Source organism: Meriones unguiculatus, chromosome 2 (genome assembly GCF_030254825.1).
Source record: "Meriones unguiculatus strain TT.TT164.6M chromosome 2, Bangor_MerUng_6.1, whole genome shotgun sequence".
In the NCBI taxonomy this organism is placed as follows: domain Eukaryota; kingdom Metazoa; phylum Chordata; class Mammalia; order Rodentia; family Muridae; genus Meriones; species Meriones unguiculatus.
The window spans coordinates 183468969-183489273 of NC_083350.1; the positions used below are offsets into that span (position 1 = coordinate 183468969).

General features: G+C 43.5%; 1 protein-coding gene across 1 annotated transcript in view; it reads left to right on the top strand.

Annotated features, from left to right (window-relative positions):
• The window catches only part of Spmip2 (sperm microtubule inner protein 2), an 84834-nt gene that overhangs the window by 58257 nt on the left and 6272 nt on the right, over window positions 1-20305 (top strand). The window contains exon 4 of the mRNA XM_021653603.2: window positions 1178-1236. Coding sequence (XP_021509278.1) covers window positions 1178-1236 — 59 coding nt within the window. The remainder of the gene's footprint in view (window positions 1-1177; window positions 1237-20305) is intronic.

Consider the following 20305-nt stretch of genomic DNA (forward strand, 5'->3'; position numbering starts at 1 on the left):
GTTCCATCCCTAGCTGAACTAACCTACACATCAGTGTTTTCCTTATTATGAATCATGGACCAAGTTAAATGTTTTATATGATTGTGAAGTCATTAGGTATAACTTCTCTCTGAGTATGGCTGCTCAACTAAATCATGGTGTATTTTGTTAACAAATGAAAATACAAGAGGGTAAAGCTTACTTAAGATAGCATAATATTTTTGACATTAACACATGTAGCTCTAAGAGAAGTGGAGAAAGATATGTTCTTATTATTTCCTAAAACAATGTCCTATTTTTCTTATTAAACACCCAGTAGCAAAAGATCAGAGATCCTCCAAGTCCCAGTGCATTTGTCCAAAGAAGATGATAAATTATTTATGAATTAGTGGGTAAATTGAGTTTTCAGGGAATTAATTTCATGCTGGGAATCAACTCATAGCATGACCTTCCCACTGTGTGCAGCTCACTAACCACACGTTTGCTGTTAACTCTGCGTTCAGCACTTATGTGACCCCTTCCTTGGTACATTTGCTTTCTGCGGGGGAGTGGTCAAGGCTGCCATTTTGGGTCACCTGAGCGAGCAGGTAGCATAAGGAAATGGAGCACAAACAATAGGCAGGTGGTCTGCAAAAATCGTTCTAAGCCAATCTTGGCCTAGAAGAGGATGGGGGGGCACCTGGGTTGCCATTCGCTGCTGCGGTTTCATGGTTATTGCCACATTTTGAGTTGTGGTGAATCTGGTACATCCTATCAATATAAAATTTAAAAATGCATTCCAAGGCAGAAGTGAAGTGCTTTTTGATAGTTCATGTTGTAGTTTTTCTATCGTAGTACGGGAAAACAAGAAGTGACTGTAAACCCTTTCGAATATGAACATGATACCCTTGTTTCCCAGCTTATTTATAAGGTCATTCATTCATTCAGGAATAATATGTCATTCAGTGCACACAGGAAGGTGTGGGATTCCCAGCCCTTGCCCCAGCTGTCTCCCGTCACACAGAGAGTGAGCTCACAGCCACAGCTTCCTCTCAGTTCAGGAAGCAACCATCTCCTCTGATTTTCTTTTAGCTGAATTTAGCATTCCTACTCCATTTTCTAACCTGACTCCCTTCCTGAGAGGGGAATATAGACATTTAGAAATGTGGACCCCTATTTACCAAGAAATGGCACTGAGTTAGTTTTCCTTTCTTTATAGCATGGTGAATTAAGTCTTTATGCGGTTGACAAACTGACCCACCGTTATCAAAACCCATGGTAAGTACATGTAAATATATTTTAAATTAGTGGGTTTCCTTCCCAAGTTAGGGACAGCTTATTTTCTAGTTTTAGAAAGCACACTATCATTTTATTTTTATTGCTTCATATAGCTTTGTGTGGAAGGTAAAAAAAAAAAAAATCTCAAATTTTTACTTCTAACAAACAGAATTCATTTTACCTTCTGCCAGTTTAACTAGGGAAAGGGACAGAACAAAGCAGCACAATAAAATGCTAGGGCCCAGTGAGGGAAAGAGATGCAAGCCTGCACCAGTTAAGGGAGGGCCCTGATGAGCAGACTAGATTTAACTTTGTAAGTATGCTTTCTGTGGCAAACAGTATTTTGTTGTTAGAAAGACTTCATTTCATGCTGTTGGCTTAGAAACCTCAATAATAGGTAGCCTTGATTAATAACCATAATCGTACTGAAGTCACACAATGGCTCAAATTCATGTTGTCTTAAGGTAGTCACTAACAAAAGTTGAACATGTGTAGTTCCATGTGTGTTAAATTACCGGGGAAGAGCAAACACTGGCCTCTGGTCTAAACGGAACACGATCCAGATGTCTGAAGGAGAAGGTCAGACAAGACTAGAGACATAACAGTGTCGTCTGTAGAGATTTGTGGAGGTGGGGGAGGGGTGCTGCTTTTCTCCAGTTTTCATTCTTGAAAGACAGTTATTATCGTGTACAAAAATATCATATTTTTGTCAGCTGGGCTCAGTGGCACATGCCAGTAATCCCAGCACTCTGAGAGGCAGAGGCAAGTGGATTTCTGTGAGTCTGAGGCCAGCCTGGTCTACAAAGTGAGTTCAGGAGAGCCAAGGCCAAACAAAGAAACCTGTCTCCAAAGAAAAGAATTATATATATATATATATATATATATATATATATATATATATATATGTGTGTGTGTGTGTGTGTGTGTGTGTATATATGCACATATATGTGTGTGTGTGTATATAATATATATATAATATATATAACTCCAGTTCCAGAAGATCTGATGACTTCTTCAGATCTTCACTTTGTGGGCACCAAGCACATACATCGTGCACATTCATACATGCGGCAAAGCACTCATATACATAAAATAGAATCAAATATTTTCAAAAGCCTATTAGGGACTGTCCAGAAGATCTCACTGGGCAACATCTATGGCTTATAAGCAATAATCGCTGCTCCTATGAAAAGCCACACAGAAAGAGTTACACTGTGTTACATAAGAAACATGCATTCTATGCGAAAAATGCCATCCCTTTTGTTTAAACAGCATTGCTTACATCTACTGTAAGTACTTTATCAACTAGTTCTCAGCAAAGAAAACCACCAGAGAGAGGTTATTGTAAATTAAGGACACCTTTAACAATTGTTGGTGACAAACGTGTGAATGTGCTACACTCTTTAAACACAAATACCTTCTTGGAAAGTATCTGAGAAACACTGACTCTGAGAACGCTTTTCTGAGAGAGGAAATGTTACCTTTATTTCTAGGAACTATTCTATGAATTGTACCAAGTCATAAGGATGCAAAATGTGTATGAAAACAAAACAAAAGAAAACAAAACAAACAAACAAAAAAAAAACCACTTGTACTTTGGGGATTGTGAATTAAGTTCAGTTACTGAGCATAAATTTAAGAAGGGAAATACCAAGATCAGTTTGCTTGTGTGAGTGCTGAGCTAGTCAGTTTTCTGTTACTATGACAAGTACCCAAAAGGGAATCAATTTATTGTGTTAACAGACTCATTCTGCCTCAGCTTTCAAGGTTCTAGTACGTGCCCTGCTAGATTTGTTGCCTGCAGAAAAAGCTGTATGTGATGGTGAAAATCTCATGGTAAAGCAAAGCCATTTTACCACATCAGAGACGGAAGAAAGAACTGGGGTCCCAAGATCCAGCTTAGGGCAGAGCCCCAATGACCAGAAGACCTTACACAAGGTTCTAGGTATTTCTTCTTCTTTTCTCTTCCTCTTTCTCCCTACCCCTTCTCTTTCTTCCTACTGCTTGTCCTCTCTTCTTCCCTCTCTTGTTCTCCCTTCTTCTTCTCCCTTTTGCGAATCCTAGGGACCGAGTCCAGATGCTTAACCATGACCACACTTTATACCGCTGAGCTATATATGCTCCCAGCCCCTTAAAAGCTCAGGCACCCCACAGACTGGGGACTAAACTTTTAACATATGGGCCTTAAAGCAATGCTCCTTCAAACCATAGCAAGGGCAGATTAATAAACAGGACTGTAACCAGAAAATCATAGTTAAAGAAGTTAAAATTTCTTTAAATGTTGGTAGTTTCTAGATTTTTCTATGGCCTCTGGTGGAGGTCCAAATTCTCACAAGTCAGACACAGGTGCCTTGGAGGATGCTTACGTCTTTTGACTCTACTTGGACTGCTTAGAAGCCTCTCTGCCTCACTCTTGAGTTGTGAGGATACTTTGGATAGGGTACCACACTCCAGTGGGTACAGAGATGTCCAAGTGCCATGTGTGGTGGTGGTGGTGGTGGTGGTGGTGGTGGTGGTGGTGGTGGTGGTGGTGGTTGTTGTTGTTGTTGTTGTTGTTGTTGTTGTTCTTCTTCTTCTTCTTCTTCTTCTTCTTCTTCTTCTTCTTCTTCTTCTTCTTCTCTTTTCTTCTTCTTCTCTTTTCTTCTTTTCTGGCTAGACTGAGGGCCTCTCTTTTCTGGGCAAGGGAGTATTTAGCTTCTCAGTCAGTTTCCATGCTCTTTTTTTCTCATGTAACAGCAGCATTCAAGCTCAGCACTTCTCCAGTTGAAAGTCTGGCCAGTTCACAATAGCAAAAACAAGACAGACTCAGTGTATACTTCCCTTGTAACTTGTATTATAGAGGATAAAGGGGACATTAAAACTACTATGTGGCTTTTTTTTTTTTAAGCAACCTTCATGCCTTTTTTGGTGTATGTGTGTATATGTGGTACTGGGGAACAAGCATTCTTTTTATTTTGCTTAAAACATTTTTTAACCTTAATTTTTATTTTATGTATATGGGTGTTTTACCTGCATGTATGTCTGTGTACCACATGCATGTCTAGTACCTGCAAAGCCTGAACAGGGCACCTGATACAGAAATGGAGTTACTGAGCTGCTTTCTGGGTACTGAGACTTGGACCTGGGTCCTCTGGAAGAGCAGCCAGTACTCTGAACCACTGAGCCATCTCCCCAGTCCCAAACTACTGTAAATGTAAGGCCAGCTTGAGGTAGCTAGTGAGAGAATCAAGTCTGCGTAACAAGACACTGCTTTTTGTTTGTTTGTTTGTTTGTTGTTTGTTTTTAAAGCCAAGTGGGTTGGGGGCAGTGGCAGAAAATAGTACCATCCTGGGGCCGGCATGGATGTGCATCCCTGTGATACCAGCATCTAAAAAGCTGGGGGAGGATCAGGAGGTCAAGGTCACTCTTAGCTATATTGTTTAAGGACATTTTGAGCAACAGGTCAGCCTATCTAAAAAAAAAATCATATTCCCCTGTGCTTCATCCATTTTGTGATACAAAAACACAACGTGTTGACGAGGACCTTTGGGCAAAACCTGGGCTAAAGTTTATAGGGTTTCTGAGGAAGTAAACCAATTCTTCTGTGGATAAAGTTTGCATTGGTTAAGCTAGGCATGCTTTTCAGTACGCTTGTCCTGTTATGAATTATCTCCTCTCATTCATAAGTTTATGTACAGTTATGAATTTGGTCTGTTATCAAGGAGATACTGAAGAGGCGAGTAGGAGCTCATCCTGGCATCAGGGGGCTTCTTGAGCCAGGCAGAAGCAGCACACCAACCTCAGATCCACACCTAGGTCACGGGAAACCCCAGGAGAGTGGGAAGGCAGGGTTTGACTTGCTAGAAAATTGTAGTCTGTTTGGAGAACTTGGATTTTAAACTGAGAACCAAGAGAGTTCACCGGGAGCATTTTAGTCAGAGGAAGCATGCTCCATATCTTTTTGCTGAGGCCACTCTTAGAAAGTTGGAATGCTGTGTGGAGAATGGGTGGGAGGTGATAGGGACAGTTGTGACAAGAACAGCTAGGACATAGTTCATTTGTACAGACCTTCCTATCTTGGGTCTTCGGACAAGCCAAAATAAAGGGTGATTATAGAGGGCTGGGACTCAATTGAGCTGTTAAAGAAGGTAAACTGTAGAGAAATGAAGAGAGGAGACAATGAGCTGAGCACAATGACTTCATAAAGCAGAAAGTCGCTGGTGAAGAAATTGAGTCATCAAGCTAATATTTCAGTTCTAGTTGACTGATTCTATGGATCTAGGCTGGGATATGGGCTGGCGTGTTTTAAATAGATCTCTCTTCCTGCCTATGATGAGCAGCCAGAACTGAGAACCGCATAATTAGATGGGGGAGAGAAAGGGTGGAGCCCTGTAAGCAGGGTTTCTCACACAAGGGCCAGATACATGGAAGACATGAAGCAGGCAAGGGGGCCTTACATCAGGTACCTTGAGATGGCAGAGGATGACAACAGGGAGTGAAGAATCTAAGAGGAACATTCAACAGCAGTAAGCAGAGAAGGCAAGGAGAGCAACAGCACATGAACGTTTGGAGTTCTCAGTGGCCTCGGAAAAACAACGTGTGTCATAGGATGATCTGAGTCAGTGTCATCAGCACTGAATAAAGTTTGCCCATTGGCGTAGTGGAGGCGAGAGTCCACTGTTTCTGAGACTGGATATCCAGCAGAGAACATCCATTCAAAGGCATACTTTTAAGATTCTAGCTCACCTTAAGCCAGGCTGTCTCCCACATAGTTGTTTATAATGTAGCATCCCAACATGCTGCTTCTTTTTCTTGGGGATGGAAAGCTGTATTAAATCAGTGGTGTGTTACGTTATACAATTATTGAGTCTTATGGAACAATGAAGATGTATTTCAGCAAGTATGAAATGATGGCCTGATGTGTGCCAAGTGCTTGGAATTTTAGGCTTGTCATCAGGGTTTTTACTTTTTACTTCCCATGACAGTCAGCTGTAAGCAGTGGATTTCAGCATTCTGGGCATGGATGAGCAGGAGTTGCAGTCATGGGGCATGAGTTAGCTCTTTATTTTTTCTCTTCTGAATTAAAGTAAGCACACTCCTGTTTTAAGTGCCCAGATTTCCCTAGATAGAGCAATGTATGGTTCACTCATTTTCATGTAGTCTCCTCTGCTTACGGCTAGGTATTTCCAGCATATAAACACAGCACTTCTAATGTCAACAAGAATAAAAGGCATGAGATGGGAAACCCTGGAACAGCATATGTTCCAGTTAGAGAGGCCATGAGAGCCTGTGCTGGTGAACAGCAGGTTGACAGGGCCCTGTGTTTTAGGAGGCAAGCAAGTCCTGTAGAGATACATATTCTGCCCTGTAGGCTTTTAACAAATAAGGGAATGCAGGCTTTAGGAATACTTTCTTTCCCTTGTTTTCCTATGAGAGTAAACGCTTGACAATGGTCTTTTTAGTAAGAGGTTTGTATTACTCAGCTTTCTATTGTGATAAAATACCTGAGACAATCAGCTTAGCAGGAGGAGGCTGCTTTGGCTCACAGTTTCAAAGGTGTTACTCAATGATTGCTTGGCCTGTTCTTTGGATGACAACCCAGTATACTGTGGTGGGTGGTGAGAGAAGAAGGGAGATGGTGATTGGGAGGAGAGGAAAGGAGAGATGAGCATTGCTGCCTTGGGGCACCTGGACAGCAAAGAGAGAGAGTCACAAGGAACTGCTTTAAAATAATAAATAAGATGCATCTTTGAAAGTCCTCGTTGTGGTATACTGGCCCCAGAAGCTCCCCAAACAATACAAGATATTGTCATTTCTCCTTTCATCTGTCATTACCAAATACTTAGACACTACGATTTTATTGCTGAAGACACAATACATTTTCATTTCAAGACAAAGAAATCAAGCCGAAACTGACCCAGAAGTTTCTGCTGGCTGCTGGCTTTTGTAGTGTTAGAGAGACCAGGCAAGCTGCCATCAATGTGCCCAGCAGTGAGTGGTGCAGACTGTTCTCACTGGCCTGCCAGGCAAGCACGCACACTGGAGCAACACTGGCGTGAAGTTCCCAGAGGCAACCACCCACTTTCTTATCGGCTTTCCTTCCGGAGGAAGGAATTCGTATCTGGTACTGTAAACCTGGCTAAAAGAGCAAGATGCAGGAGGTGACGGGGCTTGGGGTAGAGCAAACCTGCTTCTGTCGCTAAAGGCACATGTTGCCCAAATGCCTTCTAAAGATTATTACCCACAGAGTAGTGCTACTGTCAACCTTGGCCACATCGCTCTTTTCTGCAGGGGGCAGCAGTTAATGCAGCATCTCACAGCTGGTCCAAGGGCTCAGAAGTGACTGTTGAACGCTCTCAGCCCTACATAGGCCATCTGTAATCAGCTCTCCTCCAGGGCTCAGGGAATTTCAATAAAGAGGGAGCAGAAAGAACGTAAGAGTAGGATGGAGAGAATGCAAGATGGGGAGAGGTACTGTGAAATTCTGTCTTCTGGACATGACACAGCGGTTGAACTCATGAACTCACTAAAATTATGGTCACCTGCACAAGAGCCAGCCAACAAGAGAATTCAAAATTTCATCAGGCACCACAAATTGGATTTGAGTGGGAAGGAGGGATGTTTGGTGGTCTTGAGGAAGTGGGGTGGGGAAAGTAAGGATGATGGGATAAAAATACATTGTGTGCATTATGGAATTGTTAAAGAATATATGAAAGATATTATAAAATCCTTATTGATGGAAATGATAGTATAAAGATTAGATATAGTATAAAATTTTCACATTATGTAGCTGAGTTGATTTCCCCCAAAGTTTCCAACAGATGAAAAACAAATGAGGAAAATATATAGAAATTAAAATTTTTAATACTTTGAATAAAAGGTCCAGAAAAAGATTAGGAGAAATAGAAATGAGAAAAACAGTCCCACAAGGGAATGGAATGACTTCCAGATTGAAATCATTCATCAGATGTGACTTAAAAAACAAACTGTGCCGAGGTGTCACTGAGAAACTTGATGAGAATGAAGCAAGTTCAGGACACTTCCACAGCAAAGTGGGTGCATCTCGGAGACAGGAGCTGCTGCTCATTGACTGCCCCATCTGCTACAAGATGGCTCCTAAGCAGACAGCGACCACAGTGTGGAAGCGGGTTCAGCCAGTGATCCCCTGAGGAGGTAGAAGGTGGGTGATTTCAAAACTGTAAAACTCGACGCGGTATCATCAAGCATTTTCCCTCAGGAAGTGAGGGGAGAGTGTTATCTAGTCAGAGAAGAGAGAAACACAAGGACAAAGGGAGGACTCTAATTGGGAGACCAAGGTACCAGCAAACATGGCAGAAAAAAGTGTTTACTTAAATAGCTTTAAAGAAAGACAACCAGGAACTCGTCCAGCCCAGGGCCTAGAGAAGCATGGGCATAGACAGAGCAGGTCAAGTAGGGTTCTGTAGACAAGAGGCTCAAAGTAGGTTTGGAAGGAAGAATGCTGGGAAGGGTAGCAAAGAAGGAAGCAATGTGTTTTAGTACTACTTAGATACATTCTGTATTTAAATTCCTTTGTAAAAAAAAAATGAAAAACACTATCTTTACATGTACAAATATTTCGCTTGGCAAAAATAATAATTAATTATAGTATGGGAAAACAGCAATAGTTAGAATTGTAATCATTGGGACTCCTACACTGAAGAAAATTTCCAGCTAAAACCAGCACTTTTGGTGCCAAGGAAACATTCTCAGACCTGAATAAGGAAGGCTGTCTGTTTCTTCAGACAGGTGTATGCTGTTCCTTTATTTAGTATTAGCTGGGTGCCGTGGAGAAAAGTGCCTGTTATTCGTAAGAAATCCTGCCAAAACCAGTTGTTAAGCTAGCAGACTTAATGACAGCCACTATTTAAAAATGTATTGGTAGATAAATGTGTGCTTGTTTCATGGCGTTATTTTCCTCAAAACATCCATAAATTTTGACAGCTTTCTATTTTTAAGTCTGTCAGTGTCTGGAGCACTGAAAAGAATTCAGAAGCAGAAAGTGGCAAAATTCTGTCACTTTATCTTTTCTTTTTTCTTTTCTTTTGCAAAATAACATTTTTATTGAATTTTTAGAAATTTCACATTCTACCCCAGGATCATACTCACTTCCCAGTTCTTCCATGTGTGCTCCTCATCCCTTGTGGCCTCCCCCACAACAACAACAACAAAACCAAGTCCAGTTTGTCTTGTCCTTATACTCACTGGAGCACGGTCAAACCCCTAAAGAAAACTGAGTCCTTCTCCACCCGTACCCCTGCCAGAACTTCAGCATCCTTACCACAGTTTTTAAGAGTCCTCTTTGATGGCTTTCTTTTCAGGCTGTCACTTACTTGGGGGTGGGAGGAGGTGAGGGTCGTCACATGACCCTCTCTCTCAACTGTGCATCTAAAGTTATTGATGTCACCGCCAAAGCAGCTTCCTTGCTCTTTACAGTCGGATCAAGGACCTCATCTTGCTTCCTGGAGACAGCACAGACCACAAACATGGCCTCCAGCTGCAGCAGGAACATGGACCCAGACAGGACCCTCGGAGGCAGCCTGGACCATGGACCTCCACATGGCCTCAGGTGGCAGAGCAGGCCGCTCACATGAGTATGGCCCCATGCTGCAGCCCAGACCACAGGCATCTGCATGGGCCGCGGGGGCAGGGCAGCCCACAGGCACTGACGTGGTTCCAGCAGGCAGCGCAGCCCACAGGCATCAACATGGCGTTAGATGGTAACCCTGGCCACAGACAACCACACAGATACAGTAGGGCCTTGGACCCAGGCATGGCCCCTGGCGGCAGCGCAGACCTAGATAGCACCATGGCCCCAGGTGGTTGCTCAGGCCACTCATGGCAATATGACCCCTGGGGCAGCGCAGCCCAGGCGCATCAACATGGCTTCCGGCCACAGCATAGACTAAGGAAATTTGCGTGGAGTTAGGTGGTAACAAGGGCCACAGACATCAACCTGGCCCCTGGCTGCATCAGGACCACAGACAAACACACATGGCCCTCAGTGGCATCAAGGAGCAGTTCCTTCTCTCCACAGCGTATGCTCTGCTCCCTCTGCTCCGCTGTTCCAAACACCCCCCTCCATTGTACATTTGTTTCTCACAGTGGCGCCTACCAGCCTTCAGCCTGTCCAGCTTCCACTAGCTTGGGCCCTGTTTTTTCTTATACAATGATTTGTTTCTTTTAAACATTTTGTTCTTTCTTTTTGAGAATTTCATACATGTGTACAATGAAATATGATCACATCAACTCTGAATTTTCACCCTCCCTCTCCTCCTGTATTTACTCCAACACAGCCCCTTTCAACCTATGTCTTTTTTTTTTAACTCACTAAGTCAAGTGCTGCTCATATGTGCATGGATATGGGACCATCCACTGTAGGAGGGAATCCTACCAGTGGGAACACTATTAATAAAGGAATTATTCTCCCTCCTCCAGTGACTGTCAACTGCTTAGTAGCTCCTCGGTGAGGGGTAGGGCCTGGAGATCACCCCCTCCCCCATCTATGCTGGCTAGTGCAGGACCTGTGTAGATAACTACAGCAGCTGTGGGTTCATGATTGCGACGGCCACAGCATGTCCAGAAGAGAGTGCCCACCATTCTCCAGCTTACATTCTTTCGGCCTCCCCTTCTGTGACATTCCATGAGCCCTTGGTAGTGGTGAGGGGGTTAACGTGGAATAGAAGTGTCTTTCAGGGCTGGGCTCTGGGCCCCCTGTTCTCAGCACTTCGTGTTCTCAGCGAGTCTCCCCATTGACTGCTGTCCACTGCTGACAGAAGTTTGTCCAGTCAGCATGAGAGCAGTCCAGCTCTATGGGTAGAGATGGAAATATCCAGGCAGCACGCTGACAGCTGGTCAAGTTACCACTTTTGGAGGACATCATCCATCCCTCAGGAATTGACTTTAATCCCTGGGACCCACATAGCGGATAGAGAAAACTACCTTCCCCTGTTGTTCCCTGATCTCCACACATGAGCCATGTCATGTATTCACACATACATATTTACACACACACTAAACACACACTTAAATGTAATAATTTTAAAACAAAACTTTAGAATAAAAAACAAATAGCCACACGCTGAGTATGCAGAAGGTACCTGCTAGGCCTCAGGACTCAAGAGACAGCCATAGCCTCCATCTTCCCAAACCAGAAGAGACAGATAGGAGCTGTCATATATATGACTGATGATTTACTTGCAATCCCAGGGAGTGCCCCAAGGAATAAGTGCAGGATGGATATGTGTGATCGTTGAATAAAGGAATAAATGAATCTATCCCCCTTAAAGAGCATTTAGAGCAAAAGAGCAAGATGCAGCTGACTTTGAAGAAAAACAAAGGCAGCTAAGGATTAGGATGAGTTCCTTTTAAGAAGAAAACTTACTAGTCTATTTAGTGGTTGTCTAAATGAGGAAAAATCCAGCTCATTTCATAACATGAAATGGTCTTTCTTTGCCAATTCCTGGTTAGACAGACAGTGGGAGTTAAACCTGTCTGTCTGTTCTAGTTGTTAAGAAAGAGGGGCTAAGTGTTCCCTACCCTGTCATCTACACCCTTCTTCAGCATCCCAGACAGCAGAGCTGTTGCACTTAGAGCATTTTCAGGACTGCCCAGGAAGCAGCTGCTGCACCTTACAAAATGATTCCTGGCAATCAAAGCATAGACAGCAATCTACAAATAAACAGTTGACCTAAAATGTTAGTCAGTCAAACAGATTATGACAGAGAAGAGCTGAGAGAGACAGAGAGACACACAGAGAGAGAAAGAGACAGAAAGAGGGAGGGAGGGAGGGAGGGAGGAAGGGAAGAGAGTAAGGGAGGAAGGGAGGGTATGGTATGGGGGTAGTCTAATTTCTGTTGCTGTTACAAGCACTGAGCAAAAGCAATTCAGGGGAAGAATTTCTTGGCTTACATTCCCAGGTCTCATTAAAGGAAGTCAGGCAGGGAGCAGCTACCGGGAAGGTGTTGGTCCTTGACGGCTCACTCATATCCATACTTAGATGGCTTTCTTAGACAGCACAGGACTACCTATGCAGGAAATGGTATAGCCCATGGTGGAGAGGGCCCTTTTAGATCAATTAACAATCAAGACAGTCCTCTACAGATAAGCCCACAGGCCATCCTGATCTTCACAATCCCTCAATTAAGACAGACTCCTTTCTCAGGTAACTCAAGGTTGAGTTGACAGTTAAAACTAATTAGGACAAAATGCTCAGGTTCTCATTTTGTTATCACCCATCCAAGTTTGCAAAGACAGAAACATGCCAAGGCTATGGTTGTTTTAGATATTCTTAGATTCATCAACACTGGGTGGCCTACAACTGCCTCTGTCTCTAGTTCTAGGAATCCAACACCTCTTTTTGGCCTCCACATATGCTACATGTGGTACACTACAGACAAGTAGGTAGGTACACATATATACACAAAAACAAAATAAATTTAAAGCAACAAGAAAAGATAACAAAATCAGCAAGTGTTCAGTATTGGATGTGGAAAACAAAGGCAAAGGTGAAGCAATGAAAACCCTAAGTCTAGCTTGAATGACAGGACAGTGTATCAACTCAGCCTGAGTACAAGAGCATCTGCTTCACTGGAGGGAGGGATGAGATGATGAAGCCAGGTGAATCTGAAGCATCACGGTGGATCCAGGTGGTATGAAACTCTGTGCTTTTCCTAGAGAAAATATGCAATGAGATCAGAGAAAAAAGAAAGCATGTTTGTAGGGAATTAAAACTCTGATTTACAAAAAGGAGACATCAAAGCCAGTGGTAGTAATGCACACCTTTAATCCCAGCACTCGGGAGGCAGAGGCAGGCAGATCTCTACAAGTTTCAGGCCAACCTGCTCAATAAAGTGAGTTCCATGTCAGCCAAGGCTATTCAGAGAAACCCTGTGTTGAAAAACCAAACCAAACCAAACAAACAAAAACAATACAGAAACAGAAATCTGGGAGACCAAAACTAGACTTTGAAAAAAGTAGAAAAGAACTTGGAAATGGTCTAAGCAAGAATAGAACAATGGGGTAAAGAAAGATCTGGAGGGACAGAAGCACAAAGAGAAGGTTGTGGGTGGGGACGGCAGGTAAGTGGAATAAACACACATACACTGTTGTTTTTGAAAGTTCTGGGTGAGAGAGAGAAGAACATGAAAATCACAACCAGAGGCAGCTGAAGGACCACAGTAGTTGTGATGTGAGGTGCTTCATCAACGATGTAGGCTATAGATCGATTCAGTCAGAGAGGGAGGAATGCATTTGAAGATTCAAGAATGCAGGTACAGTGGCCTTGGACAGAAGGAAGTGCCCTCATTCTCAAACTGAAACAAGCCAGTGTGCTGGTACATGTGTGAGGTGGTGATTGATTGGTCAGATGGCCTTGGCATTCTCCATGAAGTCTTCTTGTGTTTATGAACATATAATTTTTTAAGTTGGGTGGTAAAATGGATACACAGAAAATTCCTTTGTCTTAGTTAGGTTTTTCTTGTTGCTGTGAAGAGACACCATGACCATGGCAACTCTTATAAAGGAAAACCTTTAATTGGGCCTTGCTTACAGTTCAGAGGGTTAGTCCATCACTGTCATGGTGGGAAGCATGGTGGTATACAGGCAGCCATGGTGCTGAAGAGATAGCCAAGAGTATCTGGAAGGGCAGGCAGGAGAAAGAGACAGAGACCCACCAGGCCTGGCTTGAGCTCCTGAAGCCTCAAAGCCCACTCCCAGTGACATACTTCCCCAAGGCTGCCACACTTACTCCCCTAAAAAGGCTACAGATCCTAGTCCTTTCAATGATGGCACTCCCTTTGAGCCTAGGGGGTCATTGTCATCAAACTCCCACAAACCCAGTCTTTTAATAATTCTTAAGGGTACAATGCAACAGTAGGTGAAGACTCTGTCCTGTCAAGGACAGATGATAGTACAGACAAGCTGAAGTAAGGAGGGGGCTTCAAGGAACCTCAGAGAGAGCTACTAAACAGACTGCATCCAGCCAGAGGGCCACTGCTGTCTTCTACCAAAGACCCGCTGGAGGCTGAAGCCTGGAGACCCTGTGCTCACATGAACAAGCTTTTCTACTTGTTCTAAGATAAGATCCTCTGCCTTAACAGAGGATCCAAGAAAAACTGAACTGGGAGCCATGGGGTAGAATCTTTTAGTAAATTTTATATTACAGCTACTCCTCACAGCCTCCAGTCAAATAAACTCCAGCTGGCATAAACGGTGAACAGCTTTCAAAGGAAAATAATAAAATATATACTCAACTGTTTACAGAGCCCAAGGAAGCAAAAGCGAGAGAGGAATATTAGGTAAGAGTTTGTATGGCATTCAGCACCTTGTCTTTAAATGTCAGCTCTTATGCATGTATGATCATCAACAGCATCTTGTGTTCATCCACTATAATCCAGATTCAATTTTGTCCAGCATCACTTCTGCTTTTTTTTATTCCATCCTGAATATGAACACACAGAGTACCAAGGTAATGAGATGAATTTTGCCTTTGAGGAGCTTATCACCTAGCAGGGGACCAGTTATGGGCAGGGGAGCAGACACAGATGACATGACACCACAGCTGATGGCAGCATGCAGCATTAGGAATATCGAGTCAACCAGTATTTGTGGACAGATAGTGTATTTGGAGCTGGTTCAGACATTTAAAAACCTAACAGTTCAGTATCAGTTATGATGGGACTTAAAGGCACAGTGGGAGCGAAGCTCACAGCTGAAAGTTTGGCCTTGGTCAGCAATCAGGGAGTCTAGATAAGGCTTCCACAACTGAAGGATAGGTAGGGTCAGCCTTGACAGCAGCAAGATTTAGAGTCCAAAGGGCTGCTATTTACAGAGGCAGTTTGCATGTTCAGAGAAATTCCTTGAGCATAATTCTCATGTATTTGACAATAAAAACAGTTCATTTCTAAGTCTCAGAGGCAGTGTGCGAAGCCGGCAAGGCTGAGGCAGAATACATGGCTTGTTTTCTGTCTAGCAGCCTAAAGGCTAACTCATTAAAATTCAAGGATGGGTTGTATGGTGGGTGGCTGAACAAATGTGTGCCTCACGGAGCGGAGCTGAGGCCTTGGAGACATTTCTCCCAGAAGCTAAGCGAGTCTTTGCAGCTGTTCAGTAAGACACACCGAGGTGCACCTCCTCCTCCAGTCCACCTCGTCACATATGGTCATGACACCATCAAGAACAAAAACAGGAAGTCACCATGGCTGGGGGCCATGGTTATATCAGCTCATGTTCCAAAATAAATCATTTTATTTATAAAAAAAATTTAAACCTGAGTATATTTCCAGTTCCTGGTTTAATCCAAAGGCAAGAATTATTCCAATGAGTTGTACTTTCAGTGCTGGGGTCAACCCCAGGCCTCATATGTTCTAGCTAAGTGCCCCCCATTTCTCGGAGGCATTTGAAGCCCTGCAAAGGGATGCAGTTTGCGTCTGGACTGGACTTCCAGGTGGTCTTATCATCTCTAGTGGATTATACTCTTGGAGCAAACAGAGCATGGCAAAGGTGGGTGGGAATCATGGTGTTTTCATTGTGGTGCTAGTGTGGCTGTATTTCTGGGTTGGAGCAAATAAAAACCAATGTGAGGATCTCATTCCTGTTTTGAATGAGAGCTAGCATTCTCGGAGGAGGGGGCCATTACAGATGGTCGAAGAGATGAAAATCCAGGATTGTATTAAAACATTGCTCATCACGTGTGAGAGTGTGTATGTACACACATGCACAAACACCGCTGTTAATGGATTGTGTATGTTTATACTCCCCCACTCTCCAGTGTAAAGACCTAGACACAAGGGCAAGTTCAGTAGCTGTCAGCTCCCTTAGGGCTCACATTACTTTGTTTTGGGGATTGTATCACATATGTAGCTCAGGCTGGCCTTGAACTCCCTGTGTAGGTAAAAATGCAGGTAAAAGCGATTGATTTTAATAAACTTGATTACCCCAGTGTGATCCCTGAGCCCACATAAAGATGGAAGGAGAGACCAGATTTTACAAAGTTGCTCCCCCTGACCTCTGAAAATGTTTACCCATTACCTCCCCATCCCATTACAGCAACAAAAAATCTCTGAAGTCCCAAGGGACTGGAGGAGTCATACTTGAAGAGATGAAGCCATACTTGAAGCCACAGAGTACTTGCCTAGCAACCAGGAGGCCTTGTTTCCATCCCGAACACCATAACAAACAAAACAGTATAGAGGCCCCACTGGAACATTCCAGTGGACCAACTTTAAAAATAGAAAATCAGAGGAAATAATGCAAGATGAATTCCATTTTTGTAATATAGAGCACACCACCATATAACCACAGAGAAAATGAGGTGACTTTTAAAAAGGAAATTTCAGAGGTTAAAAACACTGACTGCTCTTCCAAAGGTCCTGAGTTCAATTCCCAGCAACCACACGGTGGCTCACAACCATCTATAATGAGACCTGGTGCCCTCTTCTGGCATGCAGGCATACATGCAGGCAAAACACTGTATACATAATAAAGAAATATATCTTTAAAAAAAAAAAAAAGATGGAAAGAGTATTATCCCTTAAAAAAAAAAAAAAAAAAAAAAAAAAAAAAAAAAAAAGGAGATCTAAGTTTTCCAGCTAGTGAATACCAAAAAACCAACAGAAATGAAGATGCCACCACTGGGTAAGGCCTAGCAAATTACTGCATTTGTGCACTAGTACTCAGAGGCCACCAAGAGCATGGCAGTCAGACTGCATGTACGTCTTAAGGTGTGTGTCTTGTGATGGAGAAACTAGGCCCTCCCTGAGTATCTTCTTATGGTGATGGAACCCCGAGTCTCATGCAAGCTTAGCATGTGCTCCATTGCCGCACTCCTCCTCATCCTCCTTTCCAGATTTATACAGTAAACACCTAACGTCGTGCCTCAGAATGTGACTGGGTGTGGAGGTAGACATTCAAATGATGGCACTGAAAGCCCTAACTCTACCCGAATGTGGGATTTTAAAAAGTTGTTTCCCTGGAACCTAAACTGTTTTGGTTGGGATCTCAGTCTCCACGCTCCCTTCCTAGCCCTGGGGCTGCAGAGATGTACAAGCATGTGCTGCTTCTATGTGCATGCTGGGCACCTGAACTCAGGTCCTCATGTTTGCACAGGGCCCATGGAGCCATATACCTCTAACGATGAGATTTTAAGAAGACATTCGGGTTAGGGTGTTGCTCAGCGGTTAAGCCCTTGTCTGCCATGCATGAAGCTATAGGCTCAGGTTCCAGCACCACAAAACAAAAATAACCAAAAAAGGAAACATGAGAGGCTGTTGGGACATAGGTTCAGAAGAAGGACCCGGAGAGACACATGGAATGATACAGCTATGTTACTGTTGTTTAAGTCACCAGCTTGTAGCATTTTGCTGTGGCAGCCCGAGGAGATTCACAGAGCAGCCTTGCCTCAGAACTCAGCCTAACTCAGATCAGGCTCCAACTCCCACCAGCAACATGTAGAAATCAGACAACGTTGGGAAATGTCAAACAGCATAGGAAGAGAGTATCAGCAATGCAGTATGGAAGCTCTATAGGACAAACAACCCAGTTTCTTTAACAAAGGAGAAGTTAAGAATTAATAACACGCGTCAGAGGTCTATCAGTCAAAGGTGTGAAACTAATCTACATTCCGCGAGAGTTTAAAAGTTAGGAGGCAACTAAACTTTTGGATGGTAATTACCTGGTCAAATTATTAATTGCTTTGAGGAAACACTGACCATAGAGTTCTGATAAGAAAAAAATGTCATGTATTTTATACCAGAGAGATAGGGTGTCTGTCCTGGGGGTGGAAATTAGTAATCTAGAGAGAGGTGAAATGAGGTTGGCTGTCAACTGAAGCTTGCTGAGTTGAGTGATGTGTATCAGGGTGCTGTCATTTTGTCTACTGAGTGATGTGTAGTGGGGTACCGTCATTTTGTCCATTGTGTGTGCACTAGTTTCGCAAACAAGTAAACACAAATTGCACCACCTCTCACTGCAGTTAATACAGGTGCAGATTTCCACTCTGGAAAGAGGAACATGTGCCAAACTGGCGCCAGGCAGCTACAGCAAACGTGCCTTTCCTTTCTTCCCTCGCCACTCACGAAGAAGCAAGGGATGCCCAGGAAACACCAGCATAATTAAGCCTGGGCTGCTGAAGCAGGCGGAAGCTGCTGGATGTCTTCTGTGCCAATGTCAGGAGTGACACTGCTTTCCTAATAGGGGACCCAGACAATCTATTAGGTGTTTGGACACCTGCTCCCGAGGCCGTGTGCATGAGAATGTTTGATGCAATGGTCACTCCAAAACAGTGCGAAGCAATCAACGCCTCTGTGAATTTCCACATCGGAAGCGAGTTCTTGGCAACGGTAGTTTCGGCAGTATGTTGTTGTTCGGTGCTAGGGGACTGGTTGGGGTGGATTGCATTGCCTGCGTAGGGGAGGCCCAGCTGGAGTCCAGAAGGCCAACCAGCAATGTGCGGTGACATCATTAGTCACATTATGGAGCTCAGGGAAGGAAGCCAATCTAGAAAATTAATGAAGATGCGTTCACTCAGGGCACAGCAAGTATTCTTGTTTCAATTCTTTAATTCTGTCTAGTGGTAGAATGTTTTAAAAGCCTTTAAAATAAAGTGGTTATGTTTCCTGGGAAAGAAAAGCAATAAATCAATCCCAAATGATCACAGCACCAGGTCTGAAGCATGCGTGCATGTAATGCACAGGCCCGAACGATCTCTCAGTGGGTGCTTCATTCCAGCAGGGAAAATGAAACCTGTACATCTATCTCCTCTTTCTGTCTCTCGAAAGTAGCATTCGGATGTCTGCAGCAGTCAGACTGGCAACTTAGGGAACCCTCTTGTACTTTCTCAAATGCTTTCCTTGGGGAAACAACTTGATTTTTATCCTTTCAACAGGATAGATTTCATGCTATACGGAATCACACAACTTTGTTTAATTTAAATAATCTCTACCCTACCTAGCTTGTCAAGATAATTTCTGTCATACATGAGCCACTTCATAAATTTGTTTTTGAACTATTAATAATATGAAAACTGTAGACATTTTCTTTATGTGAGATGGAAAAAAGAACCCCCACCAAACTTCTAAGTAAGAATAAGAGATTCAAGCCAGTGTGAAAAATTATCTTCCAGGCTGAGAAGATGGCTCAGTAACTGAACTGAGTACAGATGTCCAGCACCCTCACACAGCCAGGTGTGGCGGTGCACACCTGGAACCCAAGCACAGGGTAGGGCAGTGGGTAGAGGCAACCAGAGTAGAAGGGTCAGACCCAGCAGGTCCCCAAGGGTTCAGTAGCCAGCTAGTCTCCAAGTTCAGTCAGAGACCCTCTCTGAAAGAGCAAGGCATAGCGCGACTAAGGAAGACATGCCACACGGAGCTCCGGTCTCCACACGCACACACACTAACACAAACACACGTCTTCCATGCTTCACCATGAATGCTTGTCCTTGAACAGTTAATGCTCACATAGCTCCTTAGTGCCCATTTCACTTGTTTCTAGGTAGAGCAGTTTGAGAAAAATGCTTATTCGTATCCCTGTGTGTGTCTTTGTCTATGACACAGACATCTGGCAAGCCCCTGAACACATACTGGATGTATGCTTATACTGTAAAATCTGGCTAAGGCATCTATTCGCTAAAGACAGTAACAAGAAAACATCGCTGACACTGTAATAAAAACAACAACAAAACAAAACCTGAGGGAACAGCTTGCTGAGAAAGCAGGTCACTACACCCAAGGGTCACAGTATAGATGCATGTCACCCTTTTCACAAATACACAGGTGAACAGCTCCTGGGTCCGTGAGGCACCAATTGTCTCATTTTGTCATAATTTTTGGTTCAGTGTTACTTTTTGGCCTTATTTTGAGTAGCTAGACCCTTGGTTTTTCCAGCATTCCGAAGCCCAAACATAAAACAAGTATGGCACATGCCTTCTAGAGAATTCTATAAGCCACTTAGGATTTTACCTAGTAAGCACAGCTTCTTGGCATGGGGGTGGGGATATGGCTCAGCAATGATGAGCATTTGTAGCTCCTGGAAGGGACCAGGGTCCAGTTGTCAGCATCTGTATGGGTTCTCTTTA